We start from the raw sequence: 19,758 nt of genomic DNA, 5'->3' as shown, positions 1-19,758 counted from the left end.
TAGTGGATAGTTGATACATTGTCTTTTCATTGGAGCTTCCAATAAGACTATCTGTTAGTGTATCTGTCCTTCCACACTCTCAGGGTGTTGCACGATTTTCTCAGTTGCCATAGCAGAATATCTTGCTGCTTAATTCACTAAACAACTAGCTGAAAACTCTCTTACGGTTACTCAACAGCATAGTTAGTTTCAATTGCATAAATCTGTATTGAAAAATATACATTAGCTCTCTGTCCATGTTTAGCTCTTTATTTTTCTCCTTGTTTTACTCTCATTTGTTACGAGGTATGCCTATTTATTCTGATCAATACAATAGTCCACGTTACGTTGGCCAAAACTTTTCTTTTTACTTTATCTTAATTGGTATCAGTTGGGAAATAGCTCATGCTACACTTCCTGGATCACACTTCCGCACCATGTCAACCAATAGCACCAATCCACTCAACCTTTCTCATCCCTCCCCACCAGCATCTTTTAAGCTTAATGGCCTAAATTACTTGGGCTGGCAGTCTCAGTTTCTACCATTTCTTAACAGCAATGATCTCTTAGGGTTCGTGGAAGGATCTACACCAGTCTCTGAAAGGCTCAACGATGATAATTCTCCCAATCCTTTTTATACAGACTGGTATAAGAGAGATCAAGCTCTACTTGGAATTATCTTGTCCTGCATCAGTCATAATCTTGTGGCTTTTGTGTTTGGTTTAAACACTTACAAACAAGTGTGGTCTACTCTTAAACGAGATTTTTCAGTCAATCTTGTTCTCGCATTGCTCACATGAAGCGCCAGTTGTAGACCATTACTCAGGGGTCTCGTAATTGTTCTGCCTATCTGGAGAGAGCCAAATCTATTGTTGATCAATTGGTTGCCGCTGGGAAGCCTATTAATGATCATGATTTGATATCTTACCTTCTTGGTGGTCTAAACTAGGATTTTAACCCATTTATTACATCTTATAATTTTGCTTCCTAAGACAAAGACTTTACCATTGAAGTCTTCAATGTCGAGCTGTTGAGTCATGAAGCTCTTTTTGAAAGTCAACGTAGCACAGTGGTCTTTAATACCACTTTTTCCTTTGCTGCTAACAAGAAGCCTTCATTTGGACCAAAGAAAAGGCCTTCAGTTCCTGCTGTTGCTCGACCATCAGGTCCCTCTCAAACAGGTGGTCCAACTGATGGTCTTGCCCCTAGTTCTTCATCTATTCAACCAGCTTCAACTCAGACCTCCAATGGCAATCAATATGTGTCAAATATGTGGGATAGGAGGTCATACTGCTATAGATTGCTAACACAGATTTGACTTCTCGTATCAGGGTTGTCATCCGCCAACTCAGCTTGCAGCAATGATAGCTGAATCTAATCCACAATTTGAACACCAAGTGTGGTATGCAAACAACGGAGCCAATACTCACATTACCTCCGATGATCAACATCTCACTAATCCACTGCCATTCAATGGAGGAGAGACTGTCACTGTAGGAAATGGTACATGTTTGTTAATTAAAGATACTAGATCCACTTCTTTGCAAATTGGCCAATCTAATTTCAACTGTCCAATATATTGCATTATATGCATGCCTCCACAAATTTACTATCTATCAATAAATTTTGTTTAGACAATAACTGTTACAAAACTAGTTCTAATTTCAATGTGAAGGTGAATCATACAGATCAAATACTACTCCACGGGCAAGTTGAGAATGGTCTTTATCCCATTGCCAGCACGCCAAGCCGTCCTCACAAGTTACATGGTCTTGCAGCAACTATTGGTGAGAAAGCATCTGTTGAGCAATGGCATAGTCGGCCTGGACATCCTTCACAAGCTGTTTTTTAGTCCCTTTTACGTGTAAGTTTTATTTCCCTTTCATCATATACAAATAAATATACATTTTGTTCTGCTTGTCCTCTGGGCAAAAGCAAACAATTGCCCTTTAATGATTCCACCCGATAGTCTACCAATCATTTGACTTTAGTACACTCTGACGTGTGGACTTCACCTGTAGCTTCTGTTAGTGGTTGCTAATATTATGTCCTGTTTGAAGATTATTTTTCAAGATTTTCATGGTTGTATCTCTCTTACATAATAAATCAGAAGTCTTTGCTAATTTTCTGAAATTTGAAGCTCATGTTGAAAATCTGTTTTCTTGCTCTATCAATCAATTCCAAACTGATAATGGAGGTGAATTCTTATTTAAAGAATTCAGTGAATTTCTTTCAAAATATGGGATATATTATCGATTAACTTGTCCACATACTTCATAGCAAAATGGTATCGTTGAGCGGAAATATCGTCACATTCAAGAACTTGGATTAGCTTTATTAGCGCAATCACATCTTAAACAATGCTATTGGATGGACGCTTTCCTAACGGCAGTGTACCTAATCAATAGACTACCAACAAAAGTCCTTCAAAACTATTATTCTTTTGAAGTGCTGATTGGCAAAGCTCTAAATTATTCTGAATTAAGAATTTTTGGTTGCTTCTCCCCTTTACTTCAACCATATTAGCCATGTAAATGAGTTTATAGAAGTAAACGTCGTATTTTTCTTGGCTAGGCTACTCCAATAACCAAAAAGGATATCATTGTCTAGACTTATAAACTCAAAGAGTTCATATTTCATGTCGTGTTCTTTTTTATGAAACTACATTTCCAGCAGGGGATAACAATCGATTCTCTCAAGCTCCAAGTAGTACTCATTAGTCGGTAATTTCTACACCTTATCCAATTCATCAAGTAATTTGTTGTGTAACGTTCTGTCTACATAATCCACTTCTGAACCAATTTGCGTGGATCGAACTACAACCATAGAGTCCTCTTAGATATTCAGTTCTCTCAAGAGCCTTGTTGTCCAACTGCCTTACCATCTCCTATAGCTAGACAACCTCTTGCCTTGAGTCCTAACATGATTCCACCTCCTATAGACCACACTGACCAACCTGAAACTATAATACCTTCCGCACCAGCACCTCCTTCTAGTATGATTACTCGGTAAAAAATATGATATTCCAAGCCTAAAACATCACTGACTACAAAGTGTTGTAGCTACACACCATCCTTTAAAAATGTTGTCCACTATTTTTAATGAGTAGGAACCTTTTGCCTATCGTGTAGCAGTTTCTCATCCAAATTGGAGAGCAGCGATGGGTAAGGAATTTGATGCATTGATGGCTAATGGCACCTGGTCTCTTTGTCCTAGACCATCGCACAATCCTATTGTTAGAAACAAATGGTTGTTTAAAATAAAGTGGACCCCTGATGGCAAGATTAATCATTTCAAGGCAAAGTTGGTGGCAAAAGGCTTCGATCAGCCTTATTGTTTGGACTATCATGAAACTTTCACGCCAGTCATCAAACCAGCAACTATTCGTATTGTTCTTTCATTAGTTGTGACTTTTAATTGAGATATTAAACAATTAGATATTTCTAACGCTTTTTTGCAAGGTTTATTGGATGAGGAAGTTTTCATGCAGCAACCACGAGGCTATGTTGATGAATCTAAACCAGACTATGTGTGCCGACTACATAAGTCCTTGTATGGACTAAAACAAGCACCAAGGGCTTGGTTTAGAAGATTATCACAGCACTTGCTTGATGTTGGTTGTAAAGAATCGGTCGTCAATTACAGTCTCTTCACATTACAGACTAACAAATTCAAATTGTTTGTCTTAATCTATGTGGATGATATCATTGTCACAAGCTCTAGCACTTATGTCATTGAGGAGTTTATCTCTGGTTTTAGTAGTTCGTTCCACATTAAAGATCTTGGCCAAGTTTCCTATTTGTTAGGCGTTCAAGCTGCAAGAGATCATACTAGTCTACATCTCAGACAATCAAAATATATTTTTGACTTACTTGAGCGAACACGTATGACAGGTGCTCAGCCTCTGGCTTCTCCTACAATTTATGGGACCAAAATTTCTACATATGAGGATGAGTTGCTGGCAGATGCCATTGAATATCGACAAATAGAAAGTGCCTTGCAATATTGCACTCTTTCTTGTCCAGATATCAGCTATGCCGTCAACCAACTCTGTCAATTCATGCATAGTGTAATGCCTGGTTCCAGTCAAACTGCTTTAAAAATTTTTTTAGGATCACTAGTTATCTTTCGGCTGATGGGGACTCTATGGTTGTTTTGAAGTTTTTCTTTTAATCGTGAAGCTGCCACTTTCGATTATTTAACATGCACCACATGACTCTTTCCTCTATGCCCATGTGCTAGTCTTTTGCGTGCACCTCGCATGCACTATTTACTTTTCCATGCGCATGCCGTCCATTCCTTCCTTTCCACTTTTCACCCCAGATTCCTTCCTCTTTTGGTGAAACAATTTGTTTGTAACCGGTTCCAGCCAAACCGCTTCACAAAATTTTTTGGGACCACAAGTTATCTTTCGGCTAGCGGAGGGACTCTATGTTTGTTTTGAAGTTTTACTTTTAATTATGGAGCTACCACTTTCGATTGTTTAACATGCACCACATGACTCTTTCCTCTACCCCCATGTGTTGGTCTTTTGCGTGCACCACACATGCACTATTTACTTTTCCATACGCATGCCGTCCATTCATTCATTTCCACTTTCCACCGCTCGAACTCTTTTCTCTTTCGGTGAAACAATTTGTTAATCGACTGTTGAGGACTTTTTGCATTAATCTTAAGCATTTCACTTGAATGCTTTGTATAATTAATGGAGCATACGACATTAATCTACACCTCTTCTTACTCTGTTTTTCACGTAGCACCATCATCATGAAGCCCAGCTAGAGACACCACTCCATTGCCCAGCTAGAGGGCCATCAACCACCTTCTGAGCCTCCTCCACTTTCGATTCCTCCCTCAAAATAGAGTCTCACATATGCCAACTTTACACCACGAAATAACAAGCAAACCAAGTTTGTATGGTAAAGCTCATCCCTAAACAGGCATGCTTTCCATGTCTTCTCCCTCAGCCACCATGCAAAGCCAAACAGAAGCCAACCGCAACAATAGTTCGTTGCCATCGGGAACATCCTTCCCACATGAAGCCCAACATTGCAATCTTGCACCCCCACAACCCTAGATCACCACCTCGAACCACCCCATTCTTACATGCAGCAACGCCTCACGCAACTCTATTTTTCCCACCCGAAAACATAGTAGTTGTCCATGCCAACAACCCCGTTTCCTCCACACCTCAACCGCATGGGTCCCATTTCATGCTCCTTAGATCAAGGCCAAACGCCGCCAACAATGGAAGGCCCTTATTCTCGCACCAAGAAACATAGTTTTTCTTTTCAGCTTACCATTGTTTGACTCAACCCGGCCAAGTGACGCCGACTCCCTAGCCACCCTGTGATCTGCCACTGCCCAACCACCTTGGCACTACTGCATTGCTGTTCTCTCAGTGAGTATTCTGTGCAGACTCTCTCTCTCTCTCACGGCTTACTCTCTTCCTCTCTCTGCTCACACTCTCTCTCGTCACTCTCTCTCTATGTTCAGTAGCCCATCTGCTAGGATTTACACCTCAGCCACCCAAATTCTGTCGTAGCCTCTATACAGTGCCGCTGTCCCTAGCTTTTCCTTGGGTAAGTGTTGTCGCCGTACGTTGTTCAGTTGTTTGTTGCTGCTTAAAATAAAATATACATATATATATATATGCGTCTGTTAACCTAGTAGAAGAGGGGTTATTACCTTAATGCCCTTCTATTATTAAAGCATTAATCGACTATTGGTTTTGGAAGAGTTTTTATTTATTTGGACTTAGACGCATGCGGACTTATATTGTTAAGTGGGTATTTTTTTAAGAGACTGATATTTTTAATGGAATATTTATTAAGTAGATACTGATGAATTTAGAAAGTGATGATATTTTAGAATTAAGAGAAATTTTAGGGTTTAAGGTATTAAAATATGTATTTCATGTGTAATTACGAAGTAACTGTTCAATTGGATATTTATTTAAGTTACATGAATTTTCTATAGGTGACGATTGATATTTACTCAGCACTGTTGTGAAAAAATTTAGAAAAAGCAAATAAGTCTAGGTAAACGGGGTTCCTAGACTAGACTTTGCATAAAAAGAAAATGAAATGAGGTTGATTTAAAAATATGAATGTCTGTTTTCAAAAAAAATCTAAAAACAACCTTAGATATGTGTTCTACATATGCATGAAAGTTGTATAAGATAAAATATTTTCTATCATGATTAGAGTAGACTTTAACTAATTTTGTATATTCTGTTTCAGAACTATGCAAAAAGTGTGAATATGAAATTTATGAAAAATGTATGCATGTGATGCGAAAATATTTTGAAAGTGTTTTTGAAAATGCGAAGGATCTGAATTTGTTCAATACTTTGTTTGGATATGTTGTGACATCTGAAAACCTTGGCATGAGATTCTGATTTTGTATTCTTATTAAGTTTGATTCTGATATTCTGCTCGATTTCCGTTACGGCCCAATCACAGGTAATAATAGTGGATACGGCCTAACCACGGGTTATAATAGTGGATACGGCCCAACCACGGGTTATAATAATGGATGCGGCCCAACCACAAGTATAATGGTGGTTTATAACCCTATCACGAGGGTTAAACATGATATACGGCCAAACCACATGTTATAATAGTGGATAAGACCATTCCACAGATTACAATGGTGGTTTATAACCTACAACGAGGGTTAAACATGGTATCTTTCCTGATTTGATGCTCCGGTATTATGAAGATAAGGTCTCAGATTTTGATATACTAAAGGATTTTGAATAAGAAAGTTTTCTGAAAGTTTCGCTTTAAAATTTTTGGTAACATGTTTTGATTTTGCATTCGAAAAGTAAATATTTTTTATTTTACATTCTGAAGGTAAATATTTTATTCTGCATTCTGAAAATTTTGAAAACGTTCATGTTTACACACTAGTATATACTCTCTGCTTACTGAGTTGTTGATAACTCACCCCTTATCTCCACAATAATTTTCAGATGATTATGATGCTTCAGCCGGGAGTCAAAAGTAGACTATATTCGAAAAGTTTGATGTTCGTAGAAGAATAAGTATCCAAAGGTACAAGTATTTATTTTGGAGTCATATTTTGTTAATTTATGATTTTATGTTATTTTGGCACTCTAAGTCGTAAAAATTTTGAAACTGTGTGAAATTCTAATTTATTTATTTGAGGTAGTTAATTAGTGTCTTGATGGGGGGACATATATTTTTTGTTCGTATAAATGGATTTTGTATTTTGATGAAATATTAGAGTGTACAAACTTGTTATAGAAAATGATGTTAGGGTACAAGAGTTAACTCTCCAGACCTCTGGTTCGAGGTGTTACACATAGCCCACATAAACCCCATTGGATTGCAGTCAAATGAGTTTTGCGTTACTTGAAGGGTTCTATTGACTATGGTTTGCTCTACACTCCATCTTCTATTGCTTTAAATGCATTTCATGATTCCGATTGGGCAGAAAATCCGGATGATCGCAAATCTACTAGTGGTTATGGAGTTTTCATTGGCCAAAATCTTGTATCCTAGAGTGTGAAGAAGCAGAATGTGGTGTCCAAGTCTAGTATCGAAGCGGAGTATTAGTCTATGGCATTGGTTACAACAGAATTATACTAGATAAGGATGTTATTTCGTGACCTTGGTCTTTCTATTCCTTCTCCTCTTGTTTTGTGGTGTGACAACGTTGGCGCGATTGCTCTTGCTTCAAATCCGATTTTTCATGCCCACACCAAGAATGTTGAGGTTGATTACCATTTTATTCAAGAAAAGGTAGTCAATAAAGACATTTTGGTTCGTCACATTTCCACACAAGATCAACTAGCTAATGTATTTATAGATGGACAGACATCACTACGTTTTACATTCTTGCATTCTAAATTGATAGTGTTTGATCTCCCCATTAATTTGCATGGGGTGTTAGTGTATCTGTCCCTCCATACTCTCAAAGTGCTGCACGATTTTCTCAACTACCACATGTAAAATATCCTACTACAAAATTCACTCAACAACCAGCTGAAAACTCTCATACGGTTACTCAACTGCATAGTTAGTTTCAATTGTGTAAATTTGTATTGAAAAATATATGTTAGCTCTCAAGTGTAGTCCATGTTTAGCTCCTTATTTTTCTCGTTGTTTTACTCTCATTTGTTATGTTGTATACCTATTTATTCTGATCAATTCTATAGTCCACGTTATGTTGGCCAAGACTCTTTCTTTTTATTTTATCTTACTCTATCTACGTTAAAAATCTTAAAATTTAAAATAAATAAAACTGAAAAAGATGACATTAATTGTAGGTGGAGTTTTGCTATAAATCAGCAATTATTCACATTATGCATCTCACACGATTTTTTTTTTTATAAGTTGTAGAAATGTTTTTTAGAGAGTAAGAATATTTTTCGTAGGGTATAAGGTGCAAGATGGTGAATAGTGCCAGTGAGAGCAGGAGATTTTTACAATTGTTGCTCGCTATGGCAACTATCGCTCCAAATAATGGCCGGATTAATTAAAGGGAAAAGCTTGCACACGGATGGGTTTAAAACCCAATTTCACACCCAGCCAATAGATGAAAGGCACGTAGGCACTCCAAAAAAACTTAATTTGAACCCGCGTACACCGAATGCCTGTTCTCCCTCCCTCCGAATGTCTCTCCCTCCCTATTATTGCACTTTATGATTTCTTCAGAAAGGAAAAAAGGAAAAAAACTCATCTTTACACCACTTCCTCTCATTCGGTTTGTGTTTCAACTTTTACTAAGCTTTAAAAAAAATATATTGGAGTTGCGTACACCCGATTGCCCTCTTTGCCTCCTAATCTCTCTATCACAACCTCTGTCTGAGATCAATCACAACCTTTAAATTGCCAGGCTCGACACTCTATTGATTTTTTTCGTGCTACCTTTTTAACTCCTCTGCCAAATTATTTGCATTTTGTATGGACTCTTTAGTTGATCTTATTAATTGGCATGAGTTTGGATTTTTTTTTTTTTTTTTCAAATGGGGCTTTCGCCAAATGGAATGGATATTTTGCACAAAGAGCCAGACTCATCTGGAGGGTTAGCGACTAGATTTCTTCCACCTTTTTGCTATTACTTGCTACTCTATTTTTCTGGAGAGGGTGGTACAAACCAATTGTATTTTTCGGGTTTCAATTGGCTGAACTGCATACAGTGAAAAAACTTGGTCTCGAGAACAAAGATGCTAGTGAAACAGAGGATAATGAAGATGGCCTATCTGGGGAGAAATACTAGAAACCCAGCTGAGATAGAAATCGAAATTCACAAAGAGGAGAAGGAATAGACAGGAAACAGAAACAGAAATTCTCAGAGTTTACCTTCCGTCGGCTAAAGATTAGTGCAGGTGGTGGGGAGAGATATTCGGAAGTACAGTAATGGGGAGAGACATTCAGCTGAAGACGAGTTTACCTTTCTGGTTTTTTTTTTTTTTTTTTTTTTTCCAAAGCTTTCGAAACAATATTGTAATGGGAGGGAGACACATTTGGAGGGAGGAGAGCATTCATTCGGTGTAAGCAAGTTCAAATTGAGTTTTCTTAGAGTGCCTACGTGTCGACCATCTATTGGCTAGTGTAAAATTGAATTTTAAACCCATTCAACTGCTAGTTTTTCCCTTAATTAAACGAGTAACACTAGATGTAGGTTTAAGGTATACAGATATTATGTAGTCTTTTTTAATGGGTCATATTTTTTCAAATAAACTAAGTTTGACTTTCCCACTCTAAAAATTATATCTAACTCAACTAATTAATGGATCTTTTTTACAATTTTAAGTGCATGTAGACTAAGGTGCTATCTAAATAGTGAGTTGAAATGTAAGTTTAATAAAATATTATTAGAATATTATTATTATTTTAAAAATTAAAAAAATAAATTATTTATTATATTTTTTTATAAAAATTTAAAAAAATTATAATAAATAGACGAGATGAACTATTTTCATTATTCAAATAGAGCCTAAATTTACGTGCAACTTTGTAGCTTTGTGGGTAGTTTGGTCTCGTATGGGTTGGGATAACTTGATCCTTTATTAGTAACCCATTGCTTTCCCTTTTTTTATTTAAAAAAAAAGAAAAGAAAAGAAAAAAAGAAAGAAAGATAGAAAGTTGGAACAAATTAATCAATTATTTTCTTTTGATAATATCATGAAAACGAAGATAAAAAATAAAAAATAAACTGCACATAAGTAAATCAATTACACAAAATAAAATTAATGCGGTTCGATAACATGCTTACGTTTAAAGAGTTGCAGATAATTTTATTATAAAGAAAAATCATAGAATACACTTGTGGTGAAATTCACTATATAGAAACGGCTATACAATTTATCAAGTATATATTTATGGTGTCAGCAAAAATATTAATTTTTACTTTTATGCGTTATTCACTTTAGCGAAGTGTTGAGCGTGCCTCGAACAAATTCTTTGTCCAATATTCATTTGAATGACCTATCAACAAATTTTATGTTTGAACTACACTCGAACGACTTTTCGCGCGAATTTTGATCTTCCGCATATAAAAATAGTGCCAAAAAATTTTTTCTAGAGACAATGGTCCGAATGTATGCTCCATAGTCTTCCTCCTTGAAAATCTACAAAAAATCATAGAGTGAGGCTACTATACTGTCCCACTCTTACCGTTGAGCGTACTGCCTAGTGATTTTTTTTTCCTTTTTTTTCATTCTTTTTTTATACATTTAAATATTTTTAAAAGTAATAAAAATATATCAATATATTTAAAATCAATTTCTTAATCACTAAATAAAAAATAAAAAATTAACTAACGATCAAATAGAACAGTTAAAGTGAAGAGGTAAAGTACTTTTATTCAAAATCATAACGTATCATTATAGAATAATCAGCCCGACACCAACAAACCATGTTGCACAAACCAAACAGATAAGTAAACGATGGCTACGTACGAACATAGTGCGAGACTACTATTCCATGAAACGACCTTTCGTGGTTACCACTTACCATATATTGCTTTAGGCAGTGCTTGGGATCTTGCTGGGATTCCGTTCAAACATCCTGCTCTTTTTTTTTTATTAGTATTTTTGTGTAATAATTAAAAAAATATAGTTTAATAATATTACGAATTTTTTATTTTTTTAAAAATATTTAAAAGTGTTAAAAAATTATATTAAAAAAATATTTTTAAATATTTTTCACATCATTGTTTTAACATTTTTAAATATTTTAAAAAAAGAAAAAATTTATAATATTATTAAACAATATTTTTTTAATCACTACGTAAAAAAACTAAAAACTAAAAAAAAAAGGTGAAGTGAGATTTTATACATATTTTCTAAATATTTTTAAACAAATTTAAAAAAAATAATTCATTAATAAACACTTCCTTTGTAATTAAGTTTTTCTTTTTTTGAAAAAAGAAAGTATAATCAAATTGAGAGTTCCATTTCATTGGTCCCAGCATTTTTCATTGCTTTATGAGATGCCTAAAGGCTAAAGATGCTTTTGTTGAGGGAAAAAAAATAAAAATCTCTGTTCACAGATTAGCATGGATGAATGTGGGCACGTGCAATGTAACTGCTATGGCTACTGCAAAAAAAAAACTGAGATCTTGGCAGTGATGTGCGCCTCGTTTACCCCAATGAATGAACAAAACATAAGATTGGTCAGAAAGGGATCGAGTACTGATCAGGCACCTATCTTCGCTTTCAAATACTGTATTAATTAGATATAAGAGAAAAGGAAAATGATATGTTTCCCTCTTAAATATTCAAAGTTTTTATTACTGTATTTATGTTTTTTTTTTAAACTAACAAAATATAAATAAATTATCAATAATTTTGAACATTACATTTGAGTCTTTGAGATGACAAAATAACAGCTTGCATACTCTGTAATTATATAAAATTAAGGATAGATTTACACTCTATTTATTACTGATTTACTATTCAATTTTTTTTTTCCTCTTTTGCTATTTGAATTTGCATTAAAAACCTTATAACTTTATATCCTTGTATAATCTATAAGAAAATAAATTCAATCAACTAACGTAATCATGTAATTTAATTAAAAATAAATTTAATTTTATAAAAATTGACATTGTTTTGCTCTTTGAACCAACTTTTATAAAATTCAATTTATTTTTAACTACTTTTGTTGATTACGTTGGTTGATTAAATTTATTTTCTTTTAAATTATGTAAAAAAGTTATATTCTGAGATTTTTAATCTAGATTCAAATAGTAAAAGGAAAAAAAAATAACTAGATAGTAAAATAGTAGTAAATAAGGTGTAAGATCAGTATCATTACCCATTATATAAATACTTTGTTTTCTTTTTTCTCCAATGTTTAATTTTCATTAATTGCACCTTATTACAAAGATCCTTTGTTCTCAGGTAAACAAAAAAAAAAAAAAGAGTACCATTATTGCATTCAAATAGTAATGGGGACCACTCGAGGCGATGTTAAGGCCATCTTGCTAAGGTTGGGCGGCGGGACTCCGACTCCTACTACTCAGCCATCCACCACCTCGCCCCCTGCTTGGGCAACATGCGGGCCTCTCTCTCTCTTTCTCTTTGCACCATTGCCCTCTCATAGTCACTACGGCGGTGCGACCTGCGTCTACATCTTCTCTCTTCTTCATTCTCTCTTTCCTCTTTGGCAGCACAGTGAGAATCCGACGATATTTAGGTTTTTTTTTTTTAAATATCTTTCCTCTAATCTAAGTCTCTGGCTAGATGCATATGTATTGTGTTTTGTTTTTTTTTTTCTTTTTGCTAGTTTTGGTTTTCAATGTGAATTTGTTGTGGATTTGAGATGGTTTTGTAACTTTGTTAATTGTTGAGGTAGTTTTGTAACTTTGTTTATTATTGAGATGGTTTTGAAACTTCTTTTGATTTTTTTTTATGTGTTTTTTTTAGCTAGGATACTCGTGGGTGCCGGTAGACAAGAGGGCGAACGAATGAGAGGTTTACCCCACTCCCAAGATGCAGAGGTGGATTGCGGGATTACAAACCCAATCCCTACCCATGATGAGGCGTGGTGCGATAAGGGGTCAACCCCATCCGGAGGCGGATAGCACCCCTATCCAGGCATATTATGCATTTGGACAGCAGATTAAAACTATAAGAGTGATAAATAGACTTATTTTATGTGTTTGAGACGTGTTGATCACATTTCATACTAAAACACAACTTCTAAACGGAAAACATATAATGATTGGCACTTATAAATATTTATGCGTTATTTAGGAAAGTACCAAGCATCAAAACTTCCGTAATATGCTAGTGTTTTGGTGTCCGACCCAGCAATTTCAATAATACTAAAATGTCATTATCGGGGGGTTATTTAATTGAATAATACTACTATATCTACTTAATCTGCTTACTTATTTTGACTGTTTATGTATTTAATTTTAATTTTTTTAAATTTTTTTAATGGTTAAAAAAGTGACTATTAGTATATTTATATATTTTTATTTTTAAAAAAATATTTAAATATGTTTACAAAAATATTTGAAAAAAAAAAGTAAAAAAAAAAAAAAAGAAAAGTATAATTTGCACTATGCACCACAATGAGCGGCCACCTGCTGGCGGCAGAGTAGCACTGCTCTATTTAATTTTCACCATGACAAGTACTTCCATTATTATTTATATTATTAACACAATATTGTACATTATTAAGTTAACTTCAATCACATAATCAGAAATAATTATATTATTAGAACCTTTGCAAAATTCAGTTAGATAGATGGTGACCGTGGCAAAATATTGCCCTGAAAAGGAATAATCTCCAATTCTCTTGTCTGCAAACCGAAAAGACAAAGTACCCTTGAAGTAATGTATGGATTATACAATAAACATGGTCATTTTCGAAAATCTGGAGTTCTTAACGTTAAAGTCCTGCTGGATTCTGAACCCAAATTCTGATTAACAAAATAATTAATAGCTAAACCTACATCCCTATACCTTCCTTTTTCCTAATTAGTGTTTCGTGTCAGAACATCAAGAAATGGACATAAGCAAACTGCAAACAAATTATATAAAGAACCATGCTACCCTGTTGCTTATAAAAATCAATTGATAAATTTAAATTTATAATATCCACTTCACGTATATTTATAAATGAAATAAGATGAGATGATATAAAATTAGATAAATTAAAATAAAAAGTGAAAGTGAAATAAAATATTAATAGAATATATTTTTTTCATATTATTTTTTAATTTTAGAATTTAAAAATATTGAATTGTTTAATTTATTTTATATAAAAATTTTAAAAAATTATAATAATTAAATTAAATGAGATAGTATAAAAATAATTATAAAAATAAAGGAGAATAGTTCCATGCTGGAGGTGGAAGTCGTGGACGGCGGAGGTTACCTTCATCTATTCTCTCCCAGCCCACCTCACATGTCCCATCAACTTTTTCAACTAATTTTTGCGAAGTTCTTTTCACCTTTATTTCCATATTTTCTAATTTTTAGATTTATTTTTAATTTTTAAATCATTTAATTAATCACCTCGCTTGTCCATTTTGCTCTATAAATTCCATCCCCAAAACTTTCAAAGGCCCCTTCCCATTCGCATTCTGTCTGTAGTCTTTCTTTCGCTTCACTGCTGCAGATATTTTGGCGTCTACGACTATGCCAGACTGAAGAAGCCCTGGCTTTGATCGGAAGTTCATTAGGGTTCTTGTTTTCTGAGTCCAAAGTCGTTTTTTTTTTTTTTTTTTTTTTACCTTGAAATCTACAACCCATCTTGAAGGCCTGTCGATTTATTTTATTTTCCTTCGGAGATCCTTGTTTCTCGAGTCTCAGAAAGATTACTACTTTCGAGTTTCGCATGCTGGGCTGGAGTTTTCGAGGCTATTGCAAACTCTAATCTCGAATTTTATCAGAGTACCGTTAGTTCTTACAAGGATAATCTTAATGGTCAATATCTTGTTCTTGATGTTTGAGATTCATGTCTCAAATTCTGTGTGAAATCCTCCTCTCTGGGTGTATGATAAATTCCACATTCTGGCGTAGGACCCACTTAGTTCAATCCTTCTCTGTCGTGTTCTTGTACTGGTTGTACTACGTTTCATGATATATCCCCTCTCAAACTCTGATCATTAGGCTCTAATAGTATAATTATATTGCTCTATAATCTAATATATTTCTGGTTTTCAGTATCTGTGTCTTGCCTGTCTTTCTGAGTTCACCATTAACTGTTATTACAAAAGTCTGTATAATTTTCTGTGTTTCATGCATGGCATCCTCGAGTGGGACATGTTCAGGATCAACTTTGATGCATAACTCTGGCTCTGAGGAGGATTTGAAAGCTATGCTGGAACTGAAGAAGAGGAAGAGAATGATATCCAATCGGGAATCAGCAAGAAGGTCTCGGATGAAGAAACAGAAGCATCTGGACAATCTGATTTCGCAGGTGACTCACCTCAGGAAGGAGAACCAGCACATCATCACCGGCGTGAACATCACCACCCAGCATTACTTGAATATCGAGGCTGAAAATTCAGTACTCAAAGCTCGAGTGGGTGAGCTTAGCCACAGATTGAAGTCCCTGGATGAGATTATCACTTTCTTGAATGCCAGCAATGGCGTTTTTGGAGCTGGGGACTCGAGTTCCTTCACTGAGCCACATGATAGCCTTTTGAACCCGTTGAATTTGCAGTATTTGAACCAGCCTATAATGGCTGCTGCTGCAGACATGTTTCAGCGCTAGTACTGATCTTGCTGTGCTGCTTGACGTTTAGATGGAGTAAAGTGGAGAGATTTTTTTTTTTTTTTTTTTTTTTTTTGCTTTTTTTTCTTTCGTGTGTCTTTTGTTGTCTAGACTATGGTTAGAAACATCACTGCGTGGAGGTGGTAAGGAATAAAATACATATTATTTGTATCGGTCCAGATGGGTGTTTTTACTGTTATTAATGTTGTGTGACGTTGCACTACCTATTTTTTAATAATATAATCAGCCACGTTTGCGTCATAATCTGCTCAACTCAATCGTATGAAATTATGAATGATAACAATCATGATTTCCTTTTCATTTGTTTGACAAAATTATGAGATAAAGAGTGGATTTTGTATATCTTTTGACAATTTTTTGCCAGTGATGTATTATTCTGCTGTGTTTCACTTTTAAAAAATTTTACTTATCATTAACACACTGCACATAATTTTTTTTTTTTATCAAATGTATAGTGTATAAATGATAAATAGAATAATTCAATTAATTTAAAAATAATAAAACTCAAAAAAATATTAAAATAAATAAAAATAAATGCAATATGTGACGTGAGAAGATTACTTACTTTTATCTCATGGTTTTACAAAGTGAACTGAGAACTCAAATACCTATGTAATCTACGGACTTTGGTCTGAATGGAATTCTGAGCTGTCTTTAATTTGATTCCACTTCGAATATGTCACCAAATATATATATATACATATATATATATATATATACTTTGCTTAGCAAATACGTTCCTTGCTGTTTCCTTTTCTCGCCACAAAGAAGATTGTTTGTGTTGGGATTGGTTTTGATTGGTTCTCATTACGTTTACCTTTTCAGGGACTCTCGCGGGCAGGAATTTGAATGTCCATCGTGCACTTCACTCTGAAAATGACTCTTATGTGCACAAGTAGAATAGGCCCAGTTTATTTTTACAAATAAGATAAAATGAAATGAAGTAGAATAAAATGAGATAAGTTAATATTAAAGTTAAAATATTGAATAAAATATTGTTATGATATATTTTTTGATATTATTTTTATTTTAAGATTTGAAAAATTAAATTATTTATTTTATTTTATATTGAAAGTTGAAAAAATTGTAATGATTAGATCAGATTAGATATTTTTTAAAAATAAACGAGGCCTAATTCTCACAAATCCTTTCGGATAACAAGATTTGTAATCGTAATAAATCTATTTGCAAGCAAGAAATGCTTCGTCCCGTTAAAAATATTTCATAAAAATAAACTCACAAGTTGATGTGACGTGATATGATACATTATATTATAAAATTATTTTTATTGTACAATATTAGATCTAACGAGTTACACCAGCTTGTATATTTATTTTTATAAAATCTCTTTATATTTGTAACACTTCTTTTTATAAACTTGATTATTGGCACACCAAATACATTGAATAAAAAAATAGATATGTTGTTTTTTTTATGAATATAATATAGACTTCATAATAAATTATGTATTATATACTAAATTTGTAAATAAACACAGAATTATTGAGAATTTTTCGGAGGAATATAATTTTCATTTATAGTAAGGTTGTACACATCAAAAGAACCAGCTATTGACTTCAAAATGGGCCTAAATTAAAGCAGCACTTAGACCAAGCATTTCAGTGCATAGTACTCCATTCTGCGAGGAAAACACAGAGAGATGAAGCAAAATACTTTTTATTCTTTTTATTTGCTGAAAAAGGGTTAATAAAAGATTAACACAATGTTTTTTTTTTTTTTTTTTAAAAAAAGATTAACACAATGTTAAAGCTACAAGAATTGTACGGATCGATATGTAAAAAGCCAAAGAGCCACGTGATTTTCTAAAGAGTTGAAATGGAAGTGCTCGTCCAGTGGAGAGGAACTAGTCCCACGTGCAGGGAACAATATTTCCAGTACTGAAAAACAGATGAAGGATCGTAAACAAATTAAGAGTGTGTTTGGATGTTGAAATGAGTTGAGTTAAAAAAATATTATTTATTATTATTATTATTATTTTAAAATTTAAAAAAATTAAATTATTTATTATATTTCATATTAAAATTTAAAAAAATTATAATAATAAATTAAAATGAATTATATTCCGAAACGAAGCTTTAGTCACAGTTTTATACATATATTAGGTGGTCTGTGACCACTGACATTTTCCTGCGTTATCATCGATGCCAACGTATTATAATTGTGCATTATGCACGTGGAAAATGCAATGAGGAGTACTGTACTATATATTCTTTGGTCCCTTTTTTTTTTTTTTTTTTTCAGAAAATGATATATTATTCCTGCAGATTTTTTTTTTTTTTGGAAGTACTTAAAAGCCCTGCTTATATAAAAATTAATTAAGGGTAATTGCAGCATAATTTAGAGGAACACAAGGCTTATTTGTCGATAATAATTTTAAAAAAATGATATTTATAATTTTAAGATGTTTAAATCTCGCATATTCTTTTTTAACAAAAATTAAATAAACCATGCATCTACATGAAAAAAAAAATTTTTTGAATGAAAAATCTCTTTTTTTTTTTTTTCAAATGACGTCTACAAGATTGAATAACCGAAAATTATATCTTATATTACTTATGATTTAATGGATCTGATTATTATGAATTGCAAACAAGCTGGTTATGGAGCTTGTTCATTTCCTTTTCTTTCTTTCTTTTTTTTTTTTTTATTGTAAACATTAATACTGTTCCTTCTACACTTTCTGTGAGAATAAAAAAACCAACCAAATGTAGAGAGAATAATGAACTTGTAACACTTGCTGTGTGAAGATCTAGCTAAATCCAATTGAAATAGCAAGTGGGTTCCAACTCCATTTTTTCTGCAGAGATATGGAGGTTCGGATTCCAATGCTTATAACCTACTGCACTTCCCCATCACGCATATAGAAAACAAACAAAAATATTGAAAAATAAAGGCAAAGAAAAAAGGATGGAGAAAAAGTAGAGGTGTCGTTTTAAAAAAATAGAAGTAAATAAAGGTTCATCCCCCTGTCTAGTTTTGGTCAGTCAGACTCAGTCACTCATGGTTCAGTAGTGCTAAGCACTCAATCAGAGGTTTGTATTCATAATTTATTTCAATTCATCTTAATTTATCTCACTATTATTCATTATTATTTATCAACTTTAACTTATAAATTTCACTACTATTCATAACCTATCTTACTACTATTAATAATACATCTCAACTCATCTCAACTCATTTTCAAATCCAAACGACACACTTATATATCAGAATTACTATTTCAAAGTCTCAAATAAAAAGATATTAATAAAGTGAATATTATAATATTTATAATTATTTTTGTTTGATTTTAAATATATTAATTCTTATATAATAAATATTATACAATTTATTTCATGTGTCTCTCATCATTTTATATCTTCAATATTAGATGAAATTTTTTAAAGAAATCTAAATCCTCCTCTAATCTATATTGGAGAATCGAGAGTAACATAACAAGTTTGGTAGTTAATAATCAAGAAAGACAAGTTGATGTTCAGTGGCGGAACCAGCAAGTTTGTGGAGGGGGTCAACTTTTCTACTGCATTACACGTTTATGTAAAATAAATAGAGATTAAAAAATCATAAAAATATAACTATTTGTAAAATTAAATCTAGGTAATTTGCTACATACACATATAAAATCTTAAAAATACAACTTAACATATATTTCATATTTTTGGCAATAATGTTTAATGGAATAATATTTAACCATGATTATTTTTGTAATGGGGTATTTAAATTTTAGAATGACATATTTCATTCTAATATGTAAGCTAGTTTACCAAATTTCATATAAAATTTAAATATTTTCGTGTCACATTAAACATTTAATGTTATAATTGAGATCTTAAATACATTTTTTCTTGTTCAATTAAGTGTAGATGATAAAATTACCTCTAAAATATTTTTCATATACATCATCAACTTTTAAATGATTTTTCTTGTATTCTTACTTTAGATCTCATATTAAAAAGCCTAATTATATTGTACAACAAAAAACTTTGGGATCCATATTAATAAGATTATTATTTCTCCTAAACTTAAT

The 19,758-nt window shown here is 33.2% G+C and overlaps 2 protein-coding genes across 2 annotated transcripts in view; both read left to right on the top strand.

Moving 5' to 3' along the window:
- LOC121258471 (chaperone protein dnaJ 10-like) overlaps positions 1 to 19,758 on the top strand; it is a 34,515-nt gene that overhangs the window by 3,919 nt on the left and 10,838 nt on the right. The gene's annotated exons all lie outside the window — the stretch shown is intronic.
- LOC121258472 (bZIP transcription factor 44-like) lies at positions 14,510 to 15,950 on the top strand. Its single transcript, XM_041159996.1, has one exon. It carries the CDS (start codon positions 15,216 to 15,218, stop codon positions 15,687 to 15,689), a length of 474 nt encoding a protein of 157 aa, XP_041015930.1. The 5' UTR covers positions 14,510 to 15,215; the 3' UTR covers positions 15,690 to 15,950.

Source organism: Juglans microcarpa x Juglans regia, chromosome 3S (genome assembly GCF_004785595.1).
Source record: "Juglans microcarpa x Juglans regia isolate MS1-56 chromosome 3S, Jm3101_v1.0, whole genome shotgun sequence".
NCBI lineage: Eukaryota > Viridiplantae > Streptophyta > Magnoliopsida > Fagales > Juglandaceae > Juglans > Juglans microcarpa x Juglans regia.
Note: the sequence above shows the minus strand (reverse complement) of the source record. Positions and strands in the feature narration are given on the sequence as shown.